Source organism: Gopherus evgoodei, chromosome 3 (genome assembly GCF_007399415.2).
Source record: "Gopherus evgoodei ecotype Sinaloan lineage chromosome 3, rGopEvg1_v1.p, whole genome shotgun sequence".
NCBI classification, from domain to species: domain Eukaryota; kingdom Metazoa; phylum Chordata; order Testudines; family Testudinidae; genus Gopherus; species Gopherus evgoodei.
The window spans coordinates 203559283-203580797 of NC_044324.1; the positions used below are offsets into that span (position 1 = coordinate 203559283).

Consider the following 21515-nt stretch of genomic DNA (forward strand, 5'->3'; position numbering starts at 1 on the left):
AGGTCAATGGGACTCCACCTGCACAGGTGTCCACCCACCCATTGTGGGATGAGGTCTATCTCTGACAGCCTGCAGGTTGCATCCTCCTGATCACACTGACTATGGGTCCAATTCCAGCTCAATAATTTCTAACTTTTTATACAAGGAGCATTTGTAACAAGTTCTCATTAGTGATTTAGTGTTTTACATTCAATCAGATCATTGGAAACTATTTTTTATTCTCCTGAAGCTTTCCTTTAAATCGTGGGCCAAATCCTGAGCTGATGAAAACTGGCATACTCCCACTGATTTCCATGGAGCTCTGTTAATTTACACCAACTGAGGATCTGGCCCATGGTTTCCTCAAAGCCCAAGAAACAACCAAGATACAGCAGGAAGCCAGGGATTTGAGAGTTCCTCACTATGAGTATGTCTGCACTGCAATGTAAGCCCAGTTCATGGACCTGGGTTTGAAAGCCCAGGGCTTGACTCTCCACACTCATTGGAGACCCCAGGTTAAGAAATTTTGAGGCCAGGTCTCACACCAGGACCCCAGAGTCCTCACTGCAGTAGGCAGACCTGAGTCCAATCATATCCAAAACAACCTAGTGCCCCCCCAAAATGTGGCCACTTTAGCACTTAGTCCATGGTGTTGTGTGGGAAAACTTAACTGTCTCCCCATCAGACCACCCTACATCACAGGAAGTTTCTGTAGCCTGCCAACACATCTTGTCGAGCCATCATTTTGTTCTGCACACTCCCAGCAACCAGAGTCAGCAACATGGAAGAGTCACCATTTGAAGAATTTCTCTTGCTTAGGCTTTTACTCCTATTTCAGGAGACAGGCAGAGCTGAAATGAAATGCTGATGGACCTTTTGGTGGTGTTTTCTGACCCACAGAAGGAACCCGACAGAACTAATGATGGAGCAGGAGGAGGAGGAGGAGGATATAGACATGGAAGATCCCAACTGGCTGATGCTGCTTATGACTCTCAGAATAGCCACAGATGCCCCCTGCATAGACAGGTACTTCTGGAGCAGAGCCACAAGTGCAGACTGGTGGGATCACATCATCAAGTGGACCTGGGATGACCAGCAGTGGGTCCAGGATTTTCGCATGAAGAAAGCTACATTTCTGAATCTTTGTGAGCTGTTTGCCCTGACCCTCCAGCATCACAACACCCATATGAGGGCAGCCATATCAGACCAGAAGCGGGTTGCTATAAGCATCTGGAAGCCGGCTACTCCAGACTGCCACAGATCCATTGCTAACCCAGTTTGATGTTTGGAAGTCAACTGTAGGTAAAGTGGTGGCAGAGGTTCTGAACTGACGAGGCATGTGGTTTATGCAAAAAAGTGATGGGCATAAACAATACTCCTAAAATAATTACTGGCTTTGAGAGAATAGGCTTTCCAAATGGAAACCCACGTGTCCATGGTTTGGCCTTCTGGGAGAAGCATATACCTCTATACCCAGAGAGGGATTAAGCTTTCCTGGGGTCCTGAGCCAGAGCAAGTGGGGGCCTCTCCCCGCCCTTTCTGCCTGCATCCCCGCCCACTCCTGCTGGGGAGCAGAATTGGAGTGCAGGGGCTTTCCCTGCTCCCCGGCACAAGTGCCAGGCAGCTGGAGCAGGGCAAGCCCTGCACACCCCAACCCCACTCTCCAGCAAAAGCACTGGGTGGGCAGAGCAGGGCAAGCCCCCACGCCCTGACTCCATTCCCTGGCAGGATCGCTGGATGAGTGGATGAAGCAGGTCAGGGTGTGGTGGTGCCCATTTTTCCAGGGCCTCCCAATTGACTTGGGTTCCTGGGCACGGGCCCCGTTAGCCCAGTGGGTAATCTGCCACTGTATATACCCTGTATTTATCTTTATTATTCAAAATACAAATGATAAGATGTGATGTAGTGACCACATCATTTGTATTACAAAACTAACAATATTAGAGCATTGCCCGGCTAGCCAGCTGCCACTAGAACACCTAAACAACAGTAATTAACCCACACAACAACCAGTTATCAAACACAGTGCACAGATCAAATGTTGAACAGTGCAAACAGTGCTGTCAAAAAATCCCCTAATTTTGCATGTCCCCTGGCATGTCCTCCTTTCCCTACCTTATGTGTATAACATGCATTTTGGGTCACTGCACAAATGTGAAGACTTGCTTCAGATCCTAGAAGCATGGACACAACTGGGTTAATTACAGTGAAGACTGCACAGAGAATGGCAAATTAAAAATCATAGTTTTGTTTAAAAATTGCAGACAGTTTTGTGGTGCACATTTTACTCATAGACTCAGACTCATAGGTCAGAAGGGACCAATATGATCATCTAGTCTGACGTCCTGCACAAGGCAGGCCACAGAACCCTACCCATCCACTTTTATAACAACCCCTAACCCAGGACTGAGTTATTGAAATCCTCAAAATTGGTTTGAAGACCTCAAGCTGCAGAGAATCCACCAGCAAGCAACCCATGCCCCACGCTGCAGGGGAAGGCGAAAAACCTCCAGGGCCCCTGCCAATCCGCCCTGGAGGAAAATTCCTTCCCGACCCCAAATATGGCGATTAGCTAAACCCTGAGCATGTGGGCAAGACTCACCAGCCAGCACCCAAGAAGGAATTCTCTGCAGTAACTCAGTTCCCATCCCATCCAACATCTCCCCGCAAACCATTGAGCAGACTTATCTGGTGATAATCCAAGATCAATTGCCCAAATTAAACTATCCTATCATAACATCCCCTCCATATACTTATCAAGCTTAGTCTAAAAGCCAGATAAGTCTTTTGCCCCCACTACTTCCCTCGGAAGGCTGTTCCAGAACTTCACTCCCCTAATGGTTAGAAACCTTCGTCTAATTTCAAGTCTAAACTTCTTAATATCTAGTTTGTACCCATTCGTCCTCGTGCCTACATTAGTACTAAACTTAAATAATTCCTCTCCCTCCCTAACGTTAACCCCCCTGATATATTTATATAGAGCAAGCATATCCCCCCGCAGCCTTCTTTTGGCCAAGCTAAACAAGCCAAGCTCTTTGAGTCTCCTTTCATAAGGCAGGTTTTCCATTCCTCGGATCATCCTAGTAACCCGTCTCTGGACCTGTTCCAGTTTGAATTCATCCTTCTTGAACATGGGACACCAGAACTGCACACAATATTCCAGATGGGGTCTCACCAGCGCCTTATATAATGGTACTAACACCTCCTTATCCTTGGTGGAAATACCTCGCCTGATGCATCCTAAAATCGCATTTGCTTTTTTAACAGCCGTATCACATTGGCGGCTCATAGTCATCCTGCTATCAACCAATACCCCAAGGTCCTTCTCCTCCTCTGTCACTTCCAACTGATGCGTCCCCAACGTATATCTAAAATTCTTATTATTAATCCCTAAGTGCATGACCTTGCACTTTTCACTATTGTATTTCATCCTATTACTATTACTCCAGTATACAAGGTGGTCCAGATCTTCCTGAATAGTATCCCTGTCCCTCTCCGTGTTAGCAATACCCCCCAGCTTTGTGTCATCCGCAAACTTTATTAGCACATTCCCGCTCTTTGTGCCAAGGTCAGTAATAAAAAGGTTAAATAAGATCAGTCCCAAAACCGATCCTTGAGGGACTCCACTAGTAACCTCCTTCCAGCCTGACAGTTCACCCTTCAATATGACCCGCTGGAGTCTCCCCTTTAACCAGTTCCTTATCCACCTTACAACTTTCATATTCATCCCCATCTTTTCCAATTTAACTAACAGTTCCCTATGTGGAACCGTGTCAAACGCCTTACTGAAATCGAGGTAAATTAGATCTACCGCATTTCCTTTATCTAAGTAATCCGTCACCTTCTCAAAGAAGGAGATCAGATTGGTTTGGCACGATCTACCTTTAGTAAATCCATGTTGCAATTCGTCCCAATTACCATTGACCTCTATGTCCTTAACTACTTTCTCCCTTAAAATTTTTTCCAAGACCTTACATACTACAGACGTCAAGCTAACAGGCCTATAATTACCCGAATCACTTTTATTCTCTTTCTTAAAAATAGGAACTATGTTAGCAATTCTCCAGTCATATGGCACAACCCCCGAGTTTATCGATTGCTTAAAAATTCTCGCTAACGGGCTCGCAATTTCACTCACCAGTTCCTTTAATATCCTCGGATGGAGATTGTCCGGGCCCTCCGATTTTATCCCATTAAGCTGTTCAAGTTTGGCCTCTACCTCAGTTGCGGTAATATCCACCTCCATATCCACATTCCCATTTATCATCCCTCCATCATCGCTAAACTCCTCACTAGTCTTATTAAAAACTTAGGCAAAGTACTTATTTAGATATTGGGCCATGCCTAGGTTATCCTTAACCTCCATTCCATCCTCAGTGTATAGCGGCCCCACTTCTTCTTTCTTTGTAAGTTATTTTTGTTCTTATTGATTTTTGTTTTAGCTCTAACATTTTTGAAAGGTAATATACACTAAAAACACTGATAAATCCCTTCCATCTTAAGTTGATTTTAACATAATATTTTTGTATCGGATTACATTTGTCTTCTAATTTCAGGGCTGCCGGGGAAGGGCGGCAAATGGGACATTGTGCCCCAGACCCCAAGCCCTGCAGGGGCCCCCCATGAGAGTTTTTTGAGGCCCCTGGAGCGGGGTCTTTCACTTCAGCGGTGGGTCCCGGAGCAGAAGGACCCCCTGCTGCCGAATTACAACGGAAGTGGGGGTCCCCTCGCCGCCAAAGACCCCAGGCCCCCTGAATCCACTGGGCAGCCCTGTCTAATTTACTTTTTCCATTGTCATTGTTTCCAAATGAAACATAAGAACAAGTCCCTCTCCTGATTTTGCTGGGAGGTTGTCCACTTCTAATGTAATATCCTCTAACACTAAGGCTACCAGCCATGAGGGATTCAAAGTCATAACTAGCCATCTATATCCACACAACTTTTAGTTTGACCTCGCTGCTACCGGTGTTAACTTGAGTCTGATGCATTACTTTTCCCTGCCCATTAGCAAATTATCAACCCTTTTTACAGAAAACAGTAATCAAACTGCAGCTGGAGTCAGCGCCATGAATTATTAATACTGCACTATCACTTTGAGCAGGGGTGGGCAAACTTTTTGGCCTGAGAGCCACATCTGGATTGCAAAACTGTATGGAGGGCCGGGTAGGGAAGTCTGTGCCTCCCCAAACAGCCTGGTCCCCAACCCCTATCTGCCCCCTCCCACGTCCCACCCCCTGACTGCCCCCCTCAGAACCTCCGACCCATCCAACCCCACCCTTGTCCCCTGACCACTCCCTCCCAGGACCCCCCGCCTCTAACTACCCCCCCGGGATCCTTCTCCCTGACTGCCCCAACCTCTATCCACACTCCTGTCCCCTTACAGGCCCCCTGGGAATCCCACACCTCTCGAATCCCCACCCCTGTTCCCCATCCCCTGACTGACCCCCCCCAAAACATCTGCCCCCTGCTACCTGTCCCCTGACTGCCTCCCGGGACCCCCCACTCCCCACCCCTTTAGCATGCTGGAGTCAGCCACATTGCCATGCTGCCCGGCGGAGCGGTGGCCAGAGCACAGGCAGCGCGGCACGCTGAGGCTGCTGGGTAGGGGAGACATTAGGAGATGGGCTGGGGGCTAGCCTCCCTGGCTCGGACTCAGGGGCCAGGCAGGGGCTAGATGTGGCCTGCAGACTGTAGTTTGCCCACCTCTGAGTTAGAGGCTGTAATCTGGGGCCCATTGTGCTAGGCACTATACGTACATGTAATGAAAGGACAGTCCCTGTCCAAAGAGGCTACAATCTTTGCATATGACAAGAGACAAATAGCAGAGAAAAAACAAACATAGGTTTATAGGCTCTAGGACTGGAAGGGACCTCGAGAGGTCATCGAGTCCAGTCCCCTGCCCTCATAGCAGGATCAAATACTGTCTAGACCATCCCTGATAGACCTTTATCTAACCTACTGTTAAATATCTCCAGAGATGGAGATTCCACAACCTCCCTAGGCAATTTATTCCAGTGTTTAACCACCCTGACAGTTAGGAACTTTTCCCTAATGTCTAACCTAAACCTCCCTTGCTGCACTTTAAGCCCATTGCTTCTTGTTTATCCTTGGAGGCTAAGGCGAACATGTTTTCTCCCTCCTCCTTATGACACCCTTTTAGATACCTGAAAACTGCTATCATGGCCCCTCTCAGTCTTCTTTTTTCCAAACTAAACAAACCCAATTCTTTCAGCCTTCCTTCGTAGGTCATGTTCTCTAGACCTTTAATCATTCTTATTGCTCTTCTCTGGACGCTCTCCAGTTTCTCCACTTCTTTATGAAATGCGGTGCCCAGAACTGGACACAATACTCCAGTTGAGGCCTAACCAGCGCAGAGTAGAGTGGAAGAATGCCTTCTCGTGTCTTGCTCACAACACATCTGTTAATGCATCCCAGAATCACGTTTGCTTTTTTTGCAACAGCATCACACTGCCCCCTGACCCTCTTACAGCACTCTAGAAATAATGAACGCTAATGACATTGTCATGGTATAAACCCCTACTCTGAACCTTAGCATCCAAAAGATGGGGTATCAGCATGAATTCCTCTAAGCTCAATTACCAGCTTAGTATTTGTAGCGCTGCCACCAACCAGGAATTCCAGTGCCTGGTACACTCTGGTCCCCCCAAAACCTTGCCCGGGGACCCCCAAGACCCAGTTCCTCTGGATCTTAACACAAGGAAAGTAAACTCTTTCCCTCACCATTGCCTCTCCCAGACTTCCCTCCTTGGGTTACCCTGGAAGATCACTGTGATTCGAACTCCTTGAATCTTAAAACAGAGAGGAAAATCCACCTTCCCCCCTCCTTCTCTCTCCCCCTCCCAGACTCTCCCTGAGAGAGAGAGTAATCCTAACACAGACAGAAATTAACCTCTCTCCCCCTTCCCTCCTTTCTCCCCACCAATTCCCTGGTGGATCCAGACCCAGTCCCCTGGGGTCTCACCAGAATAAAAAAAAAAATCGGGTTCTTAAACAAGAAAAGCTTTTAATTAAAGAAAGAAAAAACAGTAAAAATTATCTTTGTAAATTTAAGATGGAATATGTTACAGGGTCTTGCAGCTATAGACACTGGGAATACCCTCCCAGCCTAAGTATACAAGTACAAAGTAAAATCCTTTCAGCAAAATACGAATTTGAACTCCTTCCAGCCAAATACACATTTGCAAATAAAGAAAACAAACATAAGCCTAACTGGCTTTATCTACCTAGTACTTACTATTCTGGACATATAAAAGACTGTAATAGAGAGATTGGAGAGAAACCTGGTTGCATGTCTGGTCACTCTCAGAACCCAGAGAGAACAACCACCAAAAACTAACAGCACACACAAAGCCTTCCCTCCCTCAAGATTTGAAAGTATCCTGTCCCCGATTGGTCCTCTGGTCAGGTGACAGCCAGCTCACGGATCTTATTAACCCTTTACAGGCAAAAGAGATATAAAGTACTTCTGTTCTATTAACTCCTACTATCTGTTTATGACAGACATAATATAGAAAGTATCAGAGGGGTAGCCATGTTAGTCTGGATCTGTAAAAGCAGCAAAGAACCCTGTGGCACCTTATAGACTAACAGACGTTTTGGAGCATGAGCTTTCGTGGGTGAATACCCACTTTATCAGATGCATGTAGTGGAAATTTCCAGGGACAGGAATATATGTGCAGGCAAGCTAGAGCTAATGAGGTGGTTCAATCAGGGAGGATGAGGCCCTGTTCTAGCAATTGAGATGTGAAAACCAAGGGAGGAGAAACTGGTTTTGTAATTGGCAAGCCATTCACAGTCTTTGTTTAATCCTGAGCTGATGGTGTCAAATTTGCAGATGAACTGAAGCTCAGCAGTTTCTCTTTGAAGTCTGGTCCTGAAGTTTTTTTGCTGCAGGATGGCCACCTTAAGGTCTGCTATAGTGTGGCCAGGGAGGTTGAAGTGTTCTCCTACAAGTTTTTGTATATTGCCATTCCTAATATCAGATTTGTGTCCGTTTAAATAAGTGATGGCCACATTACCACCACCCTATACCGAAAACCTACTGACCGCTATGCCTACCTTCATGCCTCCAGCTTCCATCCCAGGCATGTCACACGATCCATTGTCTACAGCCAAGCACTGAGGTACAACCGCATCTGCTCTAACCCCTCAGACAGAGACCAACACCTACAAAATCTCCACCAAGCATTCTCAAAACTACAATACCCGCACGAGGAAATAAGGAAACAGATCAGAGCCAGACGTGTACCCAGAAGCCTCCTACTGCAAGACAAACCCAAGAAAGAAACCAACAGGACTCCACTGGCCATCACATACAGTCCCCAGCTAAAACCTCTCCAACACATCATCAGGGACCTACAACCCATCCTGGACAATGATCCCACACTTTCACAGGCCTTGGGTGGCACCCCAGTCCTCGCCCACAGGCAACCTGCCAACCTGAAACATATTCTCACCAGTAACTGCACACCGCACCATAGTAACTCTAGCTCAGGAACCAATCCATGCAACAAACCTCGATGCCAACTCTGCTCACATATCTACACCAGCGACACCATCACAGGACCTAACCAGATCAGCCACACCATCACCAGTTCATTCACCTGCACATCCACCAATGTAATATACGCCATCATATACCAGCAATGCCCCTCTGCTATGTACATCGGCCTACCTGGACAGTAGCTACGGAAAAGGATAAACGGACACAAATCAGATATTAGGAATGGCAATGGCTTGCCAATTACAAAACCAGTTTCTCCTCCCTTGGTTTTCACACCTCAACTGCTAGAACAGGGCCTCATCCTCCCTGATTGAACCACCTCATTAGCTCTAGCTTGCCTGCACATATATACCTGTCCCTGGAAATTTCCACTACATGCATCTGACGAAGTGGGTATTCACCCACAAAAGCTCATGCTCCAAAACGTCTATTAGTCTATAAGGTGCCACAGGATTCTTTGCTGATAATATAGAAATACATCTCATGCACCAGTAAACTTTCCCTACCGTTTCTAATATTGAGAAATACAATGGTCACTGAATACTTATGAGAATTGTAATAATCAAGATCATATAGGTATTCCACTCAGTTTCACAATAATCATCAAATTAATGTGAACTTCTACCCACACACCTAAAGCTTCTCGCTGCGTGTCCTTAAACAACTCAGTTACTGAGTAACTAACCATTACAAAGCCCTCTTACTATGCTCTATCAGTTTTCCATTCTATTCTGGAGGTGCTCAGTTGAACAGAGCTGGTTGCTGGGCAAGAAGATTTTAAAGAGTCTGTCTACATAACCTATGTGTTGCAATGATTTTCAAGAACTGGTAGGGTCTGGGTGGAGGATTGTTGTTTAGATACCTTATGTGTGGAAGGAGCTGTATAATCCATCTACTGTCAAAAACCCAAAGCTACCCATGCTAAAGGGAGGAGAGGTGGCAAAGAGAGATTTTCATCAAACTCCCGATTCTCTAATAATCAGTCCTAGTTTGCTCTTACTCTGAAATGTATGAAGTGTGTTGAGACACACTTCCCTTTTACAGAGCAGCACCAGAGTTGAGCAGTGTATGGAAAGAGGGAGTAAAGTAGAAGGAGGATGAACAATTTCTTTCAGATTGGGTAAGTGTGCAATAGAGGTGGGTCAGAGAGAGCGTAGCAAGGAGAGAACTAGCAGCTCCTTACCTCCCCTCATGATCTTCTGCTGGAGACCATGACATTTTAGGAATTGTTTTTTTTCTTCAACCCATGGGGTAGCTATCAGGAAGCAGCCCCTCACAACCCACCTGTGGGTTGCACCCCATCTATTGAAAAGTCTTGCTTTAAATGGAACAGAGGAGTCTTTCAGAAGACTGGCTCAGGTAATCAAAGTAGCAAACTACCAGCCATAATACTGCCAAATGATTAGAAGAGAACTAGTTGTAAATTTAAATACCACTTTTATTCATTAATCTCCAATGGCTAAAGACAAACTAGACGCAAAATTAACATGATTGTAAACTAAACACTGGTATCCTGTGGCTATTTTTTGGCCTGCTGAGAGAGAATGAGTTGATCAAAGGAAGAGACCCTCATTGAGAGCAGTGAGATTAGTGCTGCTTCAGTGAGCTCACAGAGAGTTTCTATAACCTAACTTGTTTTAGAAGCTGGTGAATACCACAATTAATCTTGGCTTCAATTTGGAGTGAAATGGGGGAAAATGACCTGTTCAACACACTAATCCCAGTGTCCACTGGGATCCAGACTAAGTAATGTACAGTCTCCCGCAAAGATATTTCCATTGAAGGGGTGAAAAAAATATAGAAAATCTTGTGGAACTCCATGGGTGCCAAGTAGAGCACAACATTAAGAGACTTCTCTAGGCAAGATGATCACTGTTTGTCTCTCGCCGATTCAAGCAGAAGCCTAACTGTTCAAGCTGAAGTCTTAACAAGCAATTGAAAACAGGCAAGGATTCAACTACAACAGTCGGTACTAGACATGAATAGCTCACGCCACTAGTGGCAAACCAGCTCAGTCAGAAAAATTACATACCACAGGCTAGCAGTGAAGTCCCTTTCTTGGCTAAATATCCAGATCCATGTTCTTTGAAGACAATTTCTGAGTACGTATTATAGCAGAGTGCCAGTTCCACTATAGTTAAAGTTAAGAGTCACTTTCTATTTAATGGATGACTCTTCTAAGTGCTCTAAAATCTGCATGGTTACTTGGATTGCTCTGAAATTTGGTGTGCCTTATGAGGGCATGGGTTAGGTTTAATGAGCTAATTTTGGGGCCATTTGAGTACGGGGTGCTTGATGTACAGTCTCCCCAAAAACATCTTTCCTTAAGCAAGACAGATTCTATGAACATTTTTTGCAAGCCAGGGCTCTGACTGGGCCCCAAAGGGTTTCACACACTCAACATCTAACCCAGCTAGTGCTTGCCATCCACTATCCTGTTGGAGCAGCAATACTGGAAATACTATTCAAGAAAGTGTTAGGTTCTACAGACAGGGTCATGCCTAATGCTCACACATCAAAAGGAACACACGGATCGTATGCAGATAGAGTGCCCAAGAGGGTGGCTAGCCATCCGCTATTCACCGGCTCTGTGTGGCTGGGACATATTATGCCAATTAAACTGCACAACATTCAAGCACCGCAAATTCAAACCCAACCTTGGGCAGAAATCTGAAAATGAAATGTAGACATGTTGCTACCATCGGCCTCTGACAAAGGCTTTTAGCGGGGGAGAAGAGGGGTTATGCTGAGGAAATGTAACCCTACCACAAGCAGAAAATTCAGGACTCCCAAAGTATTTTCCAAAAGAAAAATAAATGATATACATAAATGCTTGCTGGGAAAGGAGAGGGAAATGGAGGTGGGGGAATAGGAGGAGAGGGCTTTGGGGCTACAGCAAGCGGAGGGAGATTATGGGAAGAGGGATGCATAGGAACATGTGATAGGAGATGGGGACTCCCGTTGAGGGGAGGATGTGGGGATTAAGGAAATGGGAGGGAAGAGGTGAAATACTGGAAGGGGTGACATGTAGGCAGATAGCAGGATGAGTGGGGGGCATTAGGGGCTTAGTACCCCCCCTCCACTACACCTACCTCTGGAGGCCCCATGTGAACCAGCATCTGGAGAAGCCCAGCCCCTCTGGAAAGCTGAGTGGAGAGCTGAGAACAGGCATGCTGGGAGCATGCACCAAGAATACACTGCTGAGGCTGGGGTGAGGAGTTGAGAATGGGCATGCTTGATGCATATCACAGGTTCTCAAGCACTAGCATTGAGGTAGGTGTGGTGGAGGGGGGAGAGTACTAAGACACCCATTGAGATGAATGGAGAAGTTCCTATGTCTCAGAGCTATTTTTCAGACTGTATTCATCACAGCAAGGTGTTCTCATTCATCTGAAAATATCACATTGAGATGACTGGCCACTTCACACTTCTCCAAGCCCCCTATGTTGTAGATGGATGTGTAGAACCCCACTCAAGTCATTTTTTGTGCCTCAGTTTCCCCATCTGTACAATGAGGATAATTATGTTTTCCCTTCTTGGTAAAGTGCTCTGAGCTCTACTGATGAAAAGCACTATGTAGCAGCTAGGTATAATTATCATTACCTGGCCACAATAGCATGTCAATTGCAAACCTACATAACAACTACCACTGCCTAAATGACCACTAACTCCTACCAACAACACTTCTTTCTGCTTATAAAAAATTAATGGACAAAAACTTAATGCAGAGTTAAGATTGCCCAATGATATCTCATACCCTCTCAGAATGCTGAGTTCTGCAAAACTCAGACTTCTAAAGCCCCAGAAATAAAGAGTTAAGGTAACCTTAACTCTGCCCTCTTTAAGCAGTTCTCCAATACACCCAACGCACATACTTGTGTAACCTTGGGGTGGGCTAGAGTTCACTCCACTGCCCTTCTCCAGTGCCTAAAAAAAAAAAACCCAACTCCCATAGAAAAGCAGCTAGAAACCAGAGTTTCTAAGGATTTTCAGCAAGGATTGCACAGCATCAACCTTCCCATATTCAAGTCCCAAAAGGAACTAAAGAAATGAAGTTAATTAAATAACTTTATAAAACCTTATAATAAACAAATCTATTTTTTTACAGCATAACATGGCTGTTTTATAACTCACAGACATTATGTTTATGTATAACTGTGAAGACAAAGAAAGAAAACAAACCAAAATCTGAACAGTTTAGTCCCTGAAGAAACTGAGAGTTCCCAAAAGTTTAGGTTTAGTTCACCTAAGTCTCAGTTAGTCATTGATAACCAAATGCAGACAGTCTGCTAAGTCAAAAAAACATCTTCCCTCCACCTGCTTGTAGGAATCTTCAGTTGGAATCCATGCAGATTCTTCCTCCATTGAAATCACCACTAGTCAGTCAGCTAACTGATTAACCAATCACGCAGTCACAAATGTACAGGTTTAAAAAAAACCCTACTGCAAAATGCTTCTAAGTTAGGGACAACAACCTGCTTTCTGCTCCTTGGCTCAGCTTCTCCCAACTCACATATGACACATGGCCTTTACTAAACCAGCTACCCTGGCTGCTTGCCCTTATGGAGTCTGACGCCAGCAACAAGGGAACCCATTGGAGCATACCCAAAACTACCACACCCAATTCCAGAAGCTTCTGGATGTGGAGTACTAACGCTGCCTAGCAACAATGACCCAGACTCAACTCACTCCTACCTCCCCTCAATGGGTCTCTTAAAGAGCTCTCTCCCTATTAGGCACATGGGTTACACTTGCACTCTGCATTTGCACTGTACTGAACAGGAGCTATGTATGCCAGCCCTCCACTCAAATTTATACTTAGACTACGCCACAGAAAGAATATATGCTAAATTTTACAATCCCTTCATCCTTATGCACATGATGCCATCTAACATTGCTTATCCTTCATTAAACCCACAGACCGTATTCATCTCCCACCCAACTGCTGACAATCCCCATGGCAGGAAGACCCCTATGCCCTATTACTGAAACAACCTGAACAATGCAGTGCTGAAATCAGGCATTCTGGATCTCTCAGTGTACACGTGCACCTCTTTCCTTTGATCACACAGCTAGGGATCTGCGAGAGGGACTCAACCTGCTCCCAGAAGGGCATGCGCCCCCCGACTCACCTCATATCACAAACACAGCTCTAACAAACTGCTCCAACTAATCCTTTCACCATGCAGTACAGCTACACATAATACAGTGAATGCAGCTGAAGTGCATGCAGAAAATTCCCAGTAGCTATTGCCAGCTTCACAGGGCAGAGTTGAGATCACATTGGTATGTATCTTAACTTTACATTTCCTGGTTTTCAGAAATTTGAATTTTGCTGAAGTTTATGTTAGGAAGGACATAAGATATCACCAGGTAACCTTAACTCTGTATTAACAATGTTTTTTGTCAGTAAATATATTTACATATGCCTAGTAATGTGACAGGCAACCTTAATCCTGGCCTTTCCTAACTTTTGAGTGCTTGACTTTGCAACCCTTATGTCATTTCCTAATTAAAAAAAAAACAAAAACAGAAATACCATGATGAGGAACCCTACAAACCCATAACTTGGGTCATTAGCAGAGCTCAGGGTTTAGATCCACAGCACATACCTCTACCACTTCAGCTAATGGTAACAGTAGAAGCCTGTTATCCTCTATGTGAACCAGTCACTAGAACACTTTGCCAAAAGGTTTCTCAGCTCTTTACTGACAGGACTCATGAGCTCAATTTCAGGTTCTGCATAGGAGTGTGAGATAGTGGTTATAGATACTTCTGCCCTTAGCACATCTCCTTCCCCATCTGCTCCTACCCACCCATCCCAACACAGCTCCTGTCCCTATCCCCCATCCACTCCTCCATACCAGCTCCTTGCCCTTCTCTCCCTCTGCTTGTATCCCCCCACATATCCAAACTCCGTCCTGTCCATCCACTTTGCTCCTATCCAATCCCCTTTCACTCTGACTCCTGTCCCCCTCCTCCATTGTTGATCCTTTCCCCCCCTCTTCCTGACCTCCTCTGCTCCTATTCTACCCACCAAGCCAGCTACTGCCAACTTCCTGTCCTACTTCTCTAGGGAAGTGGTCTGGGATCCCTGGGGGGGCGCTATGAGTAGGTTTCATGGGGTCCATCAAGCAGGGTCAGCATCAGACTCACTGGGGCCTAAAGCTGAAAGCCAAAGCCTCACAGCATAAGGCTGAAGCCTGAGGACCCGAGCCCCAACACCTGGGCTGATGCCGATGCCAGAGCAGCTTAGTTTCATGGGGCTCCCTGTGGTTCCAAGCAATTCCCCTGTTTGCTACCCCCTAATGCCAGCCCTGGCTTTTATATGCAGAAGATCAGTTGCTATGACACAGGTGGGCCATTGAGGTTTTATAGCATGTTGGGAAGGCCTCAGAAAGAAAAAGGTTGAGAACTCCTGTTCTAGGGCCTTCTCTGCCTATATAATCCCCTATCGCTTCTGCTTCTACTACACCCTCCCCACCCACGTCATCCAACTCCCATTGAAGGCAATGGAAAGACTCCCAATATCAGGGCCCTAATACAAATTAAGGCCCCAATGCCACAAACACTTATGCATGTGTTTAATTTTACTACTGTTGACCCTTTTTGAACCAAGCAGTCAAAGTTGAGGATGGAAGTAAAGACTGATGGAGTCTGGTATTTTCCTTAATTCTTATTTATTTACAGGGAACATACAAAGTCCTTCTCAGAAGGCAGGAGGAATCGAGACAAAAAGAAGCAGTTTCTTAGCTTACCATTTTAAGCCTCTTTTACCAACCAAGGCAAGCCCTGGCTCTCTATCTTTTTCTAGGGTCACTGTCAGGATGGGTTGAGAACTTGCAGCTGTAGCTGCCCAGTCTGGAAGCAGCCTATGAGCACAGCTGAACCACAGCAGGGCTACTTAATTGATTCCACTTCCTGATTGGCTGGGGAAGTCAGCAAACCTGCTCTTAACCCCAACAGCAAGAGGTGCTCTCTAGCTACTTAATGCTTGTGCTATCTTTCCCCTCCATATGGGTGCTGTAATTCTAATGCTGATCTCTTGGCTTTGGTTTCCTGGTGATGGCTGTGACCTCTGACTGTGGTTCCTGACTCTTGCTCCAACCACTAGGCATGAGCCCCCTCATCCTGGTTTGTGATGTTTGCATGATCACATTACTTTTGCTTTGCTTTTTTTCTCCCCTCTGCAGTAGTGCTGGAATATTTTTAGTAGTGGAGGGGTGCTGAAATCCAGCCCACTTACTCCTATCTGCCCCCCCTGCCCTGCTAAGGTTGGGAGTAGAGCTGTATCTCTGGGTGGAGAGGGAATCTGGATGGGGTAAGTGGGCCAAGGCCATAGCTGTGGGTGGGGCCAGGAGCAGAGCCTCCAACAGGGCCAGCAGCCCTGGAGCCAAGAGCAGAGAGCCCTGGGAGCTTAGGGCCAGGCATAGGGCTGGAAGCCAGGACCCCAGAACCTGGGCCAGGATGGGGGCTGAGTATGGAAGCCTGGGAGCAGAGGGTGGGGCCAGGCATAGGGCTGATGGCTGGGGCCGGGAGTAGGGCCTTGAGCACAGGTGCAGTGCCTGGGGAGTGGGGCTGGCGACCAGGACTTGAGCCTGAGGTGAGGTGAGGGGTTGGGGAGCAGAGTGTGAGTGGAGAGCTAGGAATAGGGCATAGACATGGGAAACACCCTGAGGATTTATGTGCCAAGCCAGAGAGTGGGGTGTGGGGTCAGCAGCCCTGCATAAAACCTGGGGGTGCTGTAGCACCCTATACTTCTCACACCTATGCCTTTCTGCCTCTCTCTCTGTTCTTGACTTTTGTCTTTTCTGCCTTACCACACACCCAAAACAATACTCAGCCAACAGCTCCTGGACTGGTTCAGATGCTCTTTTGGTCTTAGGTGGGGGTTTATGCTTACACTTAATTACAGGGTGAGCTCGCACATATCAGTATCAATGGCGGTTTAATGCAGCCTCCCAAAAAGATTCCACCCAGTTCATTAATGCTGCCATGAACAGTTCCAGTGATTTTTAATGGGCTTGTGTGGGATAGTAAAGTTAGACACTGGAGTAAGTGTCTAAAAGAGCTCCCCTTACTTTCTTCTTCCATGGGATTGATATTTGTATTTACTATTTTAGGCATCTAGCTTACTTTGATTTAAATAACAAGTTCCAGGGGAGACCCCCTTTGGTATAAATAAGAGTCTGTCCTTTTCAATATTAAAGGTAATAATAAAATACCATTGATTTTTTATTCCATTTACTGTTTTAAGATGAGCTATTTTTATTAAATAAGAGATCAGCAATGCAGAAAGGAGCATTCAGTGCACAGAATATAAATATAAAGTGCATAATAACTGACTTCAAACATATTGATAATTCTGTGTATACTACTGCAGAGGAGATACAAAAAAGATACTGTTTTCATGTAACTTATTACAAAATGGGGGGGAAGGAACAAAATAATGAAAATATCACATAGATCCAGAATTGTGTCTAGGCAGATTGTTATAAACATTTTCCACAAGGCACTAGCTACTCTTTAATAAGTTGTTATATCTTATCTGTATCTTTAGTAAAATGTGATGTTTAAAACTCTTGAAGAAGAATTTATTTTAAATGGAGTAGAGTTAAAGATTAAGAATTTTTCCTAAGTGGGACTGGATAATTGACATGGGCCTTTCACTACTTAGTCAGCAGTAACCCAAGGTTGTTACAATCTGATGATTTTTGGTACCCTGCTGAGAAATGAGTTTGCTTTCTGTTCAGATCCCGGTGGCCACATCACAAAAATGACCAGTTAGTATTCTCTGTCAGTTTCATCAAAGAGACCAAGAATGACCAAGTATGGGGACAAGTATTAGAGGGGTAGCTGTGTTAGTCTGGAAAGAGTCCTGTGGCACCTTATAGGCTAACAGAAGTATTGGAGCATAAGCTTATGCTCCAATACTTCTGCTAGTCTATAAGGTGCCATGGGACTCTTCGTTGCTAAGTATGGAGACTGATCTACCCTTTCAACTCCAGAGATTGCCATTGTTTCAAATCTGACCTAGGGTGACTATGTGCCTAAGCTTCAACTGCCATACTTGTTTTGTGAATATATACAAATGCATGGGTGGCAAATGAACCACCGGCTGGGGGAGGCTAGCCCCAACTCCACCTCTTCTGCCTGAGGCCCTACCCCTTCTGCACACACACCCTCCATGGCTGCCAATCCCCAGCCTCAGGCTAGAGCCCCCCAGCCCCAGAGTGCCAGGAGGGTGGACAGTGCAGCCCCCTGTTTGCCCCGGAGCACCATGAGAGCAGGTGGCACAGCCACAGGGCCCCTCCCGGAGCGCCGAGCTGGGGCAACTGCACAGGGGGAACTGTAGTGGGATGCAGGAGCGGGTCTGGGGATGAAGCATGGCTGGGGCTGTGCCTGGTTGTTTGTGGAGACACAGCCTCCCCCAGCCTATGATACCCCCCTGCCCATAGACTTAGGCCCCAATCCTGCAAGTTGGTTCATGTATGCAGATGCCTTATAAAATTCTACAATAGACAGATACTGCTATCAGTTCTGTAACTTTCACAAGCACTAAATTTACACAGACACAGTATGACTTAAGGAGAGCAATGGAAAGTAAGAATCTTTATCCACCCTTGTAAAGTGTACTGAGAGTTTCTGTGGCAGGTACTGGTCCTGTAAAATGATTCTGCACAGGCAGAAGGGTCAGCTCTTGTGGATCACTTTCCAGAATTGGTGCCTAAGTGAACTGAATAAAGAAAACTGAACTACTGATATTCTACCATTAGATGGACCTTAAATTACATTTACCCTTTTCCCTGAACTGAGATGAATTAGTGTGCAAATCCAATAAAGATCCCTTCCACCTGATTTTCCAGACAAGAACTGTGAGGCTAATAGTTGCAGTGTAAACCAGTAAAAGACTTTCACAAAGTTATGTCTTATCTTTGTGAAAGATCTACAAAATTATTATTTTGGTGAGCACTCGGGTTTTCTGTTTGGGACAGAATGAAACTCAAGAGTATATTACATGTTTGCACACAGATGGCTTTTTAAAAATTAATACTATTGGCTTCTTTTAGACCAACAATTTTCTGAAGATATTATAAAAGTTATGGTGTATATGCTTGAGAGGGTTAACAACTTAATATAAAGAAAATATTCACAGATTTTAATGAAAATTTTCAAAATGATAATAACATTGTTCTGCCATGTTGTGAGCCCCAGCACTGCACTGGTGCAAGAGAAGCAAGAAATGATCATGACCACTTTGGTTTCCCCATCCAAAAACATTCAGTGAAATACAATAAACCATATATATATTATTTAGTTTTAATTTTAATTATCAAAAGCTGTTAGGGCAAGTAAGTACAATGAAAGTGAGTGTGAGCATCTTTTGTGTACACCTTGGTGGTTTCCACTGTGAGAACAATGTGAATGGGAGAGATTCAATATCTCTTTGAAAAACACAAAGGCAAGATGCACAAAATATGCACTGCATACTTGAGATACCAAAATAAGGTGTCACTCACAATAGATTGTGCAGACTTAAGTTCTTTGGGAAAGGAACTGCCATTTTCTATATGTCTGTGCAGCGCCTAGCATAACAGGGTCCTAGCCAGGTCAGTTTCTAGGCACTACTTCAATATAAATATTAAATAAATAAGATCATGTGTGCCCTAGGGGCTCTGTTGATTCCCTCAGGTTAACTTCCCTCTCCCTTGACAGTGGGACTCAGAAGTGCATCTGGGCTGCTTGGGCTTGATTCTTTGCAGAAAAAATAAGGGTGTCTTCACTGCAGAGTTAACCTGAGTTAGCCCGGCCCAGGTGTGAGCTATCTACAGGGGAAAGGGGGAACATGGCAGAAAGCCAGATACCTAATGCCCAATGCCCCACTACCTATGAGGGAAAGGGGGAACAGGACAGAGAGACACACACCCCAATACCCATTCTTCCCACCACCCTACAGAGGAAAGTGAGAACATGGCAGATAGATAGATACCTTGATCCCCTCCTGCCCCAGCACCTACTGGGGAAGGGGAGAACACAGCAGAAACAGACACCCCAATTACCTTACATCTCAGCAGCTACTGGAGAAACAGGTAACATGGCTGAGAGTCAGACACCCCAACCGTCTTCAATCCCACCACCTAGGGTTTGTCTTCACTGCCAACTTTGCCCAAGTGACCAGCATCCAGGTGTGAGCAGCCACATTGCAAAGCTCTGCCTGAGTTACTGTGTCCTCACTCGTGCTGCACTCCCCCTTGTGTGTCACTATAACTTCTGGGGACACATCCCATGCTTCTTTGTGCTTCAGCTCTATGATTCTTTCCTGGTAAATTGTGGGAGAACTTGTCTGTCCCTCCCTGGGCAGAATTGTGGGACTATTACTGCCAAGGGGGTTGGTAACCAGCTCAAAGACTTTACTTCACCACTAATAGAGGTGTGTTTTTATACTGCAGTAGCTAACATGCATGTGCTATCCTGAGGTAAACCCACTGTGAAGACAAGGCACTTTAGTTTTAACATGAGGTAAACTAGGTGAGGTCAACCCCAGGTAAGGATATTGTGCAAACCTCACCTGGTTTATTTTGTGGTAAAATTAAAGTTCCTTGTTTCACCCTGGTTTCACTTTGGGATATCTCACAAGTCTGTTACCCAGAGATTTAAAAACACACCTTTTTAGCATTGAAGACAAGGCCTCAACAAAAGTCTGACTCTGGTTCTGTTCTAGCTCCAGATAAGCTGGTTACCCTCAGTTAACATTAACAGCATCTCTCAACTTTGGTGAGAGGGATTTGTGTTGACACAAGGGGGTTAGGAGCAACTCCTGAGTCAGAGCCCAAGTTAACTCTGCAATGGAGTAATACCCTCCCCAAGACATTCTCTCCCAAGCTGATGGCACCAAGAAGAGTTGTCACTCAGGTAGATTGCTTAGAGTTTCATAATATGATCTACTTCTTTATTACATGCTTTGATGGGCAGTGAAATAGTCAGCATTTAACTATTGGCATCTGAGTCAGCACTCACTGAGATGAATGGGGCAGATCACACGTCAGTATGTCAGTATGTAAGCTCTCCACAGACATGTCTTTACCCTTGTTTCAACTCTTTGGAGAGATGCTGGTATGCACTACTGCCAAGGAGAGCCCCAGCTCATGCTTTCCTTCATAAAGCAACATCCTCCAGCTGCAAAGGAGAATCACCAATTTGAAGTTGAATCCTACTGAGTGAGGGGAGCCTGGAGCAGCATCTGTGGGAGGGAGTCTCCTTCCCATAAGCAAGAGGGGTTCAGGACTGGTCTGTATGAGAAAGTGTCCCCCTGAAGAGTGAGACAGGGTCTCTGTGAGGGAATGTCCCCCTGAGGAGTGAAAGGGGAAACAGGACAGGGTTTGTGTGAAGAGTCAGTCTCCCTACATGAACATGTGCATTTCCCATCAGAGACTGTTTACATTCCCCAATAGGCCGCAGGCTGAGGGAAGGGCGGGGCAGTCTTTGGCCTCTGGGGCTACTGGGAAAGCTGTGACTTGAAGAGGCGTGGCATTATATAAAGGCAGGCAGGGGCTAGCAGCTGCTTGCTTTTGGAGAACAGTGTTGGTTGGTTTCACGTGTGCAGTGCTTGGAGTGGAGGTGATGAAGGAGATGTGTGGGTGAGGATAGCTGGACAGTCCTGGGGAGCTACTTTATTGTAGCAGCAGTGAAGTTTTGGGGGTGGTTCCTGCCCCCCTTCTCTGGTTATATCTTGATGTCCTTGGACTTGGCTACTTTCCCTGGGGTCCTTCTTTTTACCATGGCTGTTGAGGGTGGGTGGAGGTTTCACTAGAGCTGTTTGTTCTCCCTGGGCCCTGCTGTCTGAGGTTTTGGGGTGGACTTTAGGAGGGGTAAAATTAGCTGCTGGCTCTGCTGTGTCGAACTGTATGACCAGGCTCTTCCCTAATATCTAGTTGTCTCCATTTCTCCCTATACCCCATCCAATCATGCTGCTTTATGCCCCCTTTCTCCTGCCTCCTTTCTTGGAAGAGGG

General features: G+C 45.6%; 1 protein-coding gene across 1 annotated transcript in view; it reads left to right on the forward strand.

Moving 5' to 3' along the window:
- The window catches only part of PAPOLG (poly(A) polymerase gamma), a 97007-nt gene that overhangs the window by 5998 nt on the left and 69494 nt on the right, over window positions 1-21515 (forward strand). Inside the window, exon 2 of the mRNA XM_030558373.1 lies at window positions 880-1005. Within this exon, the coding sequence (XP_030414233.1) occupies window positions 880-1005 (126 nt within the window). The remainder of the gene's footprint in view (window positions 1-879; window positions 1006-21515) is intronic.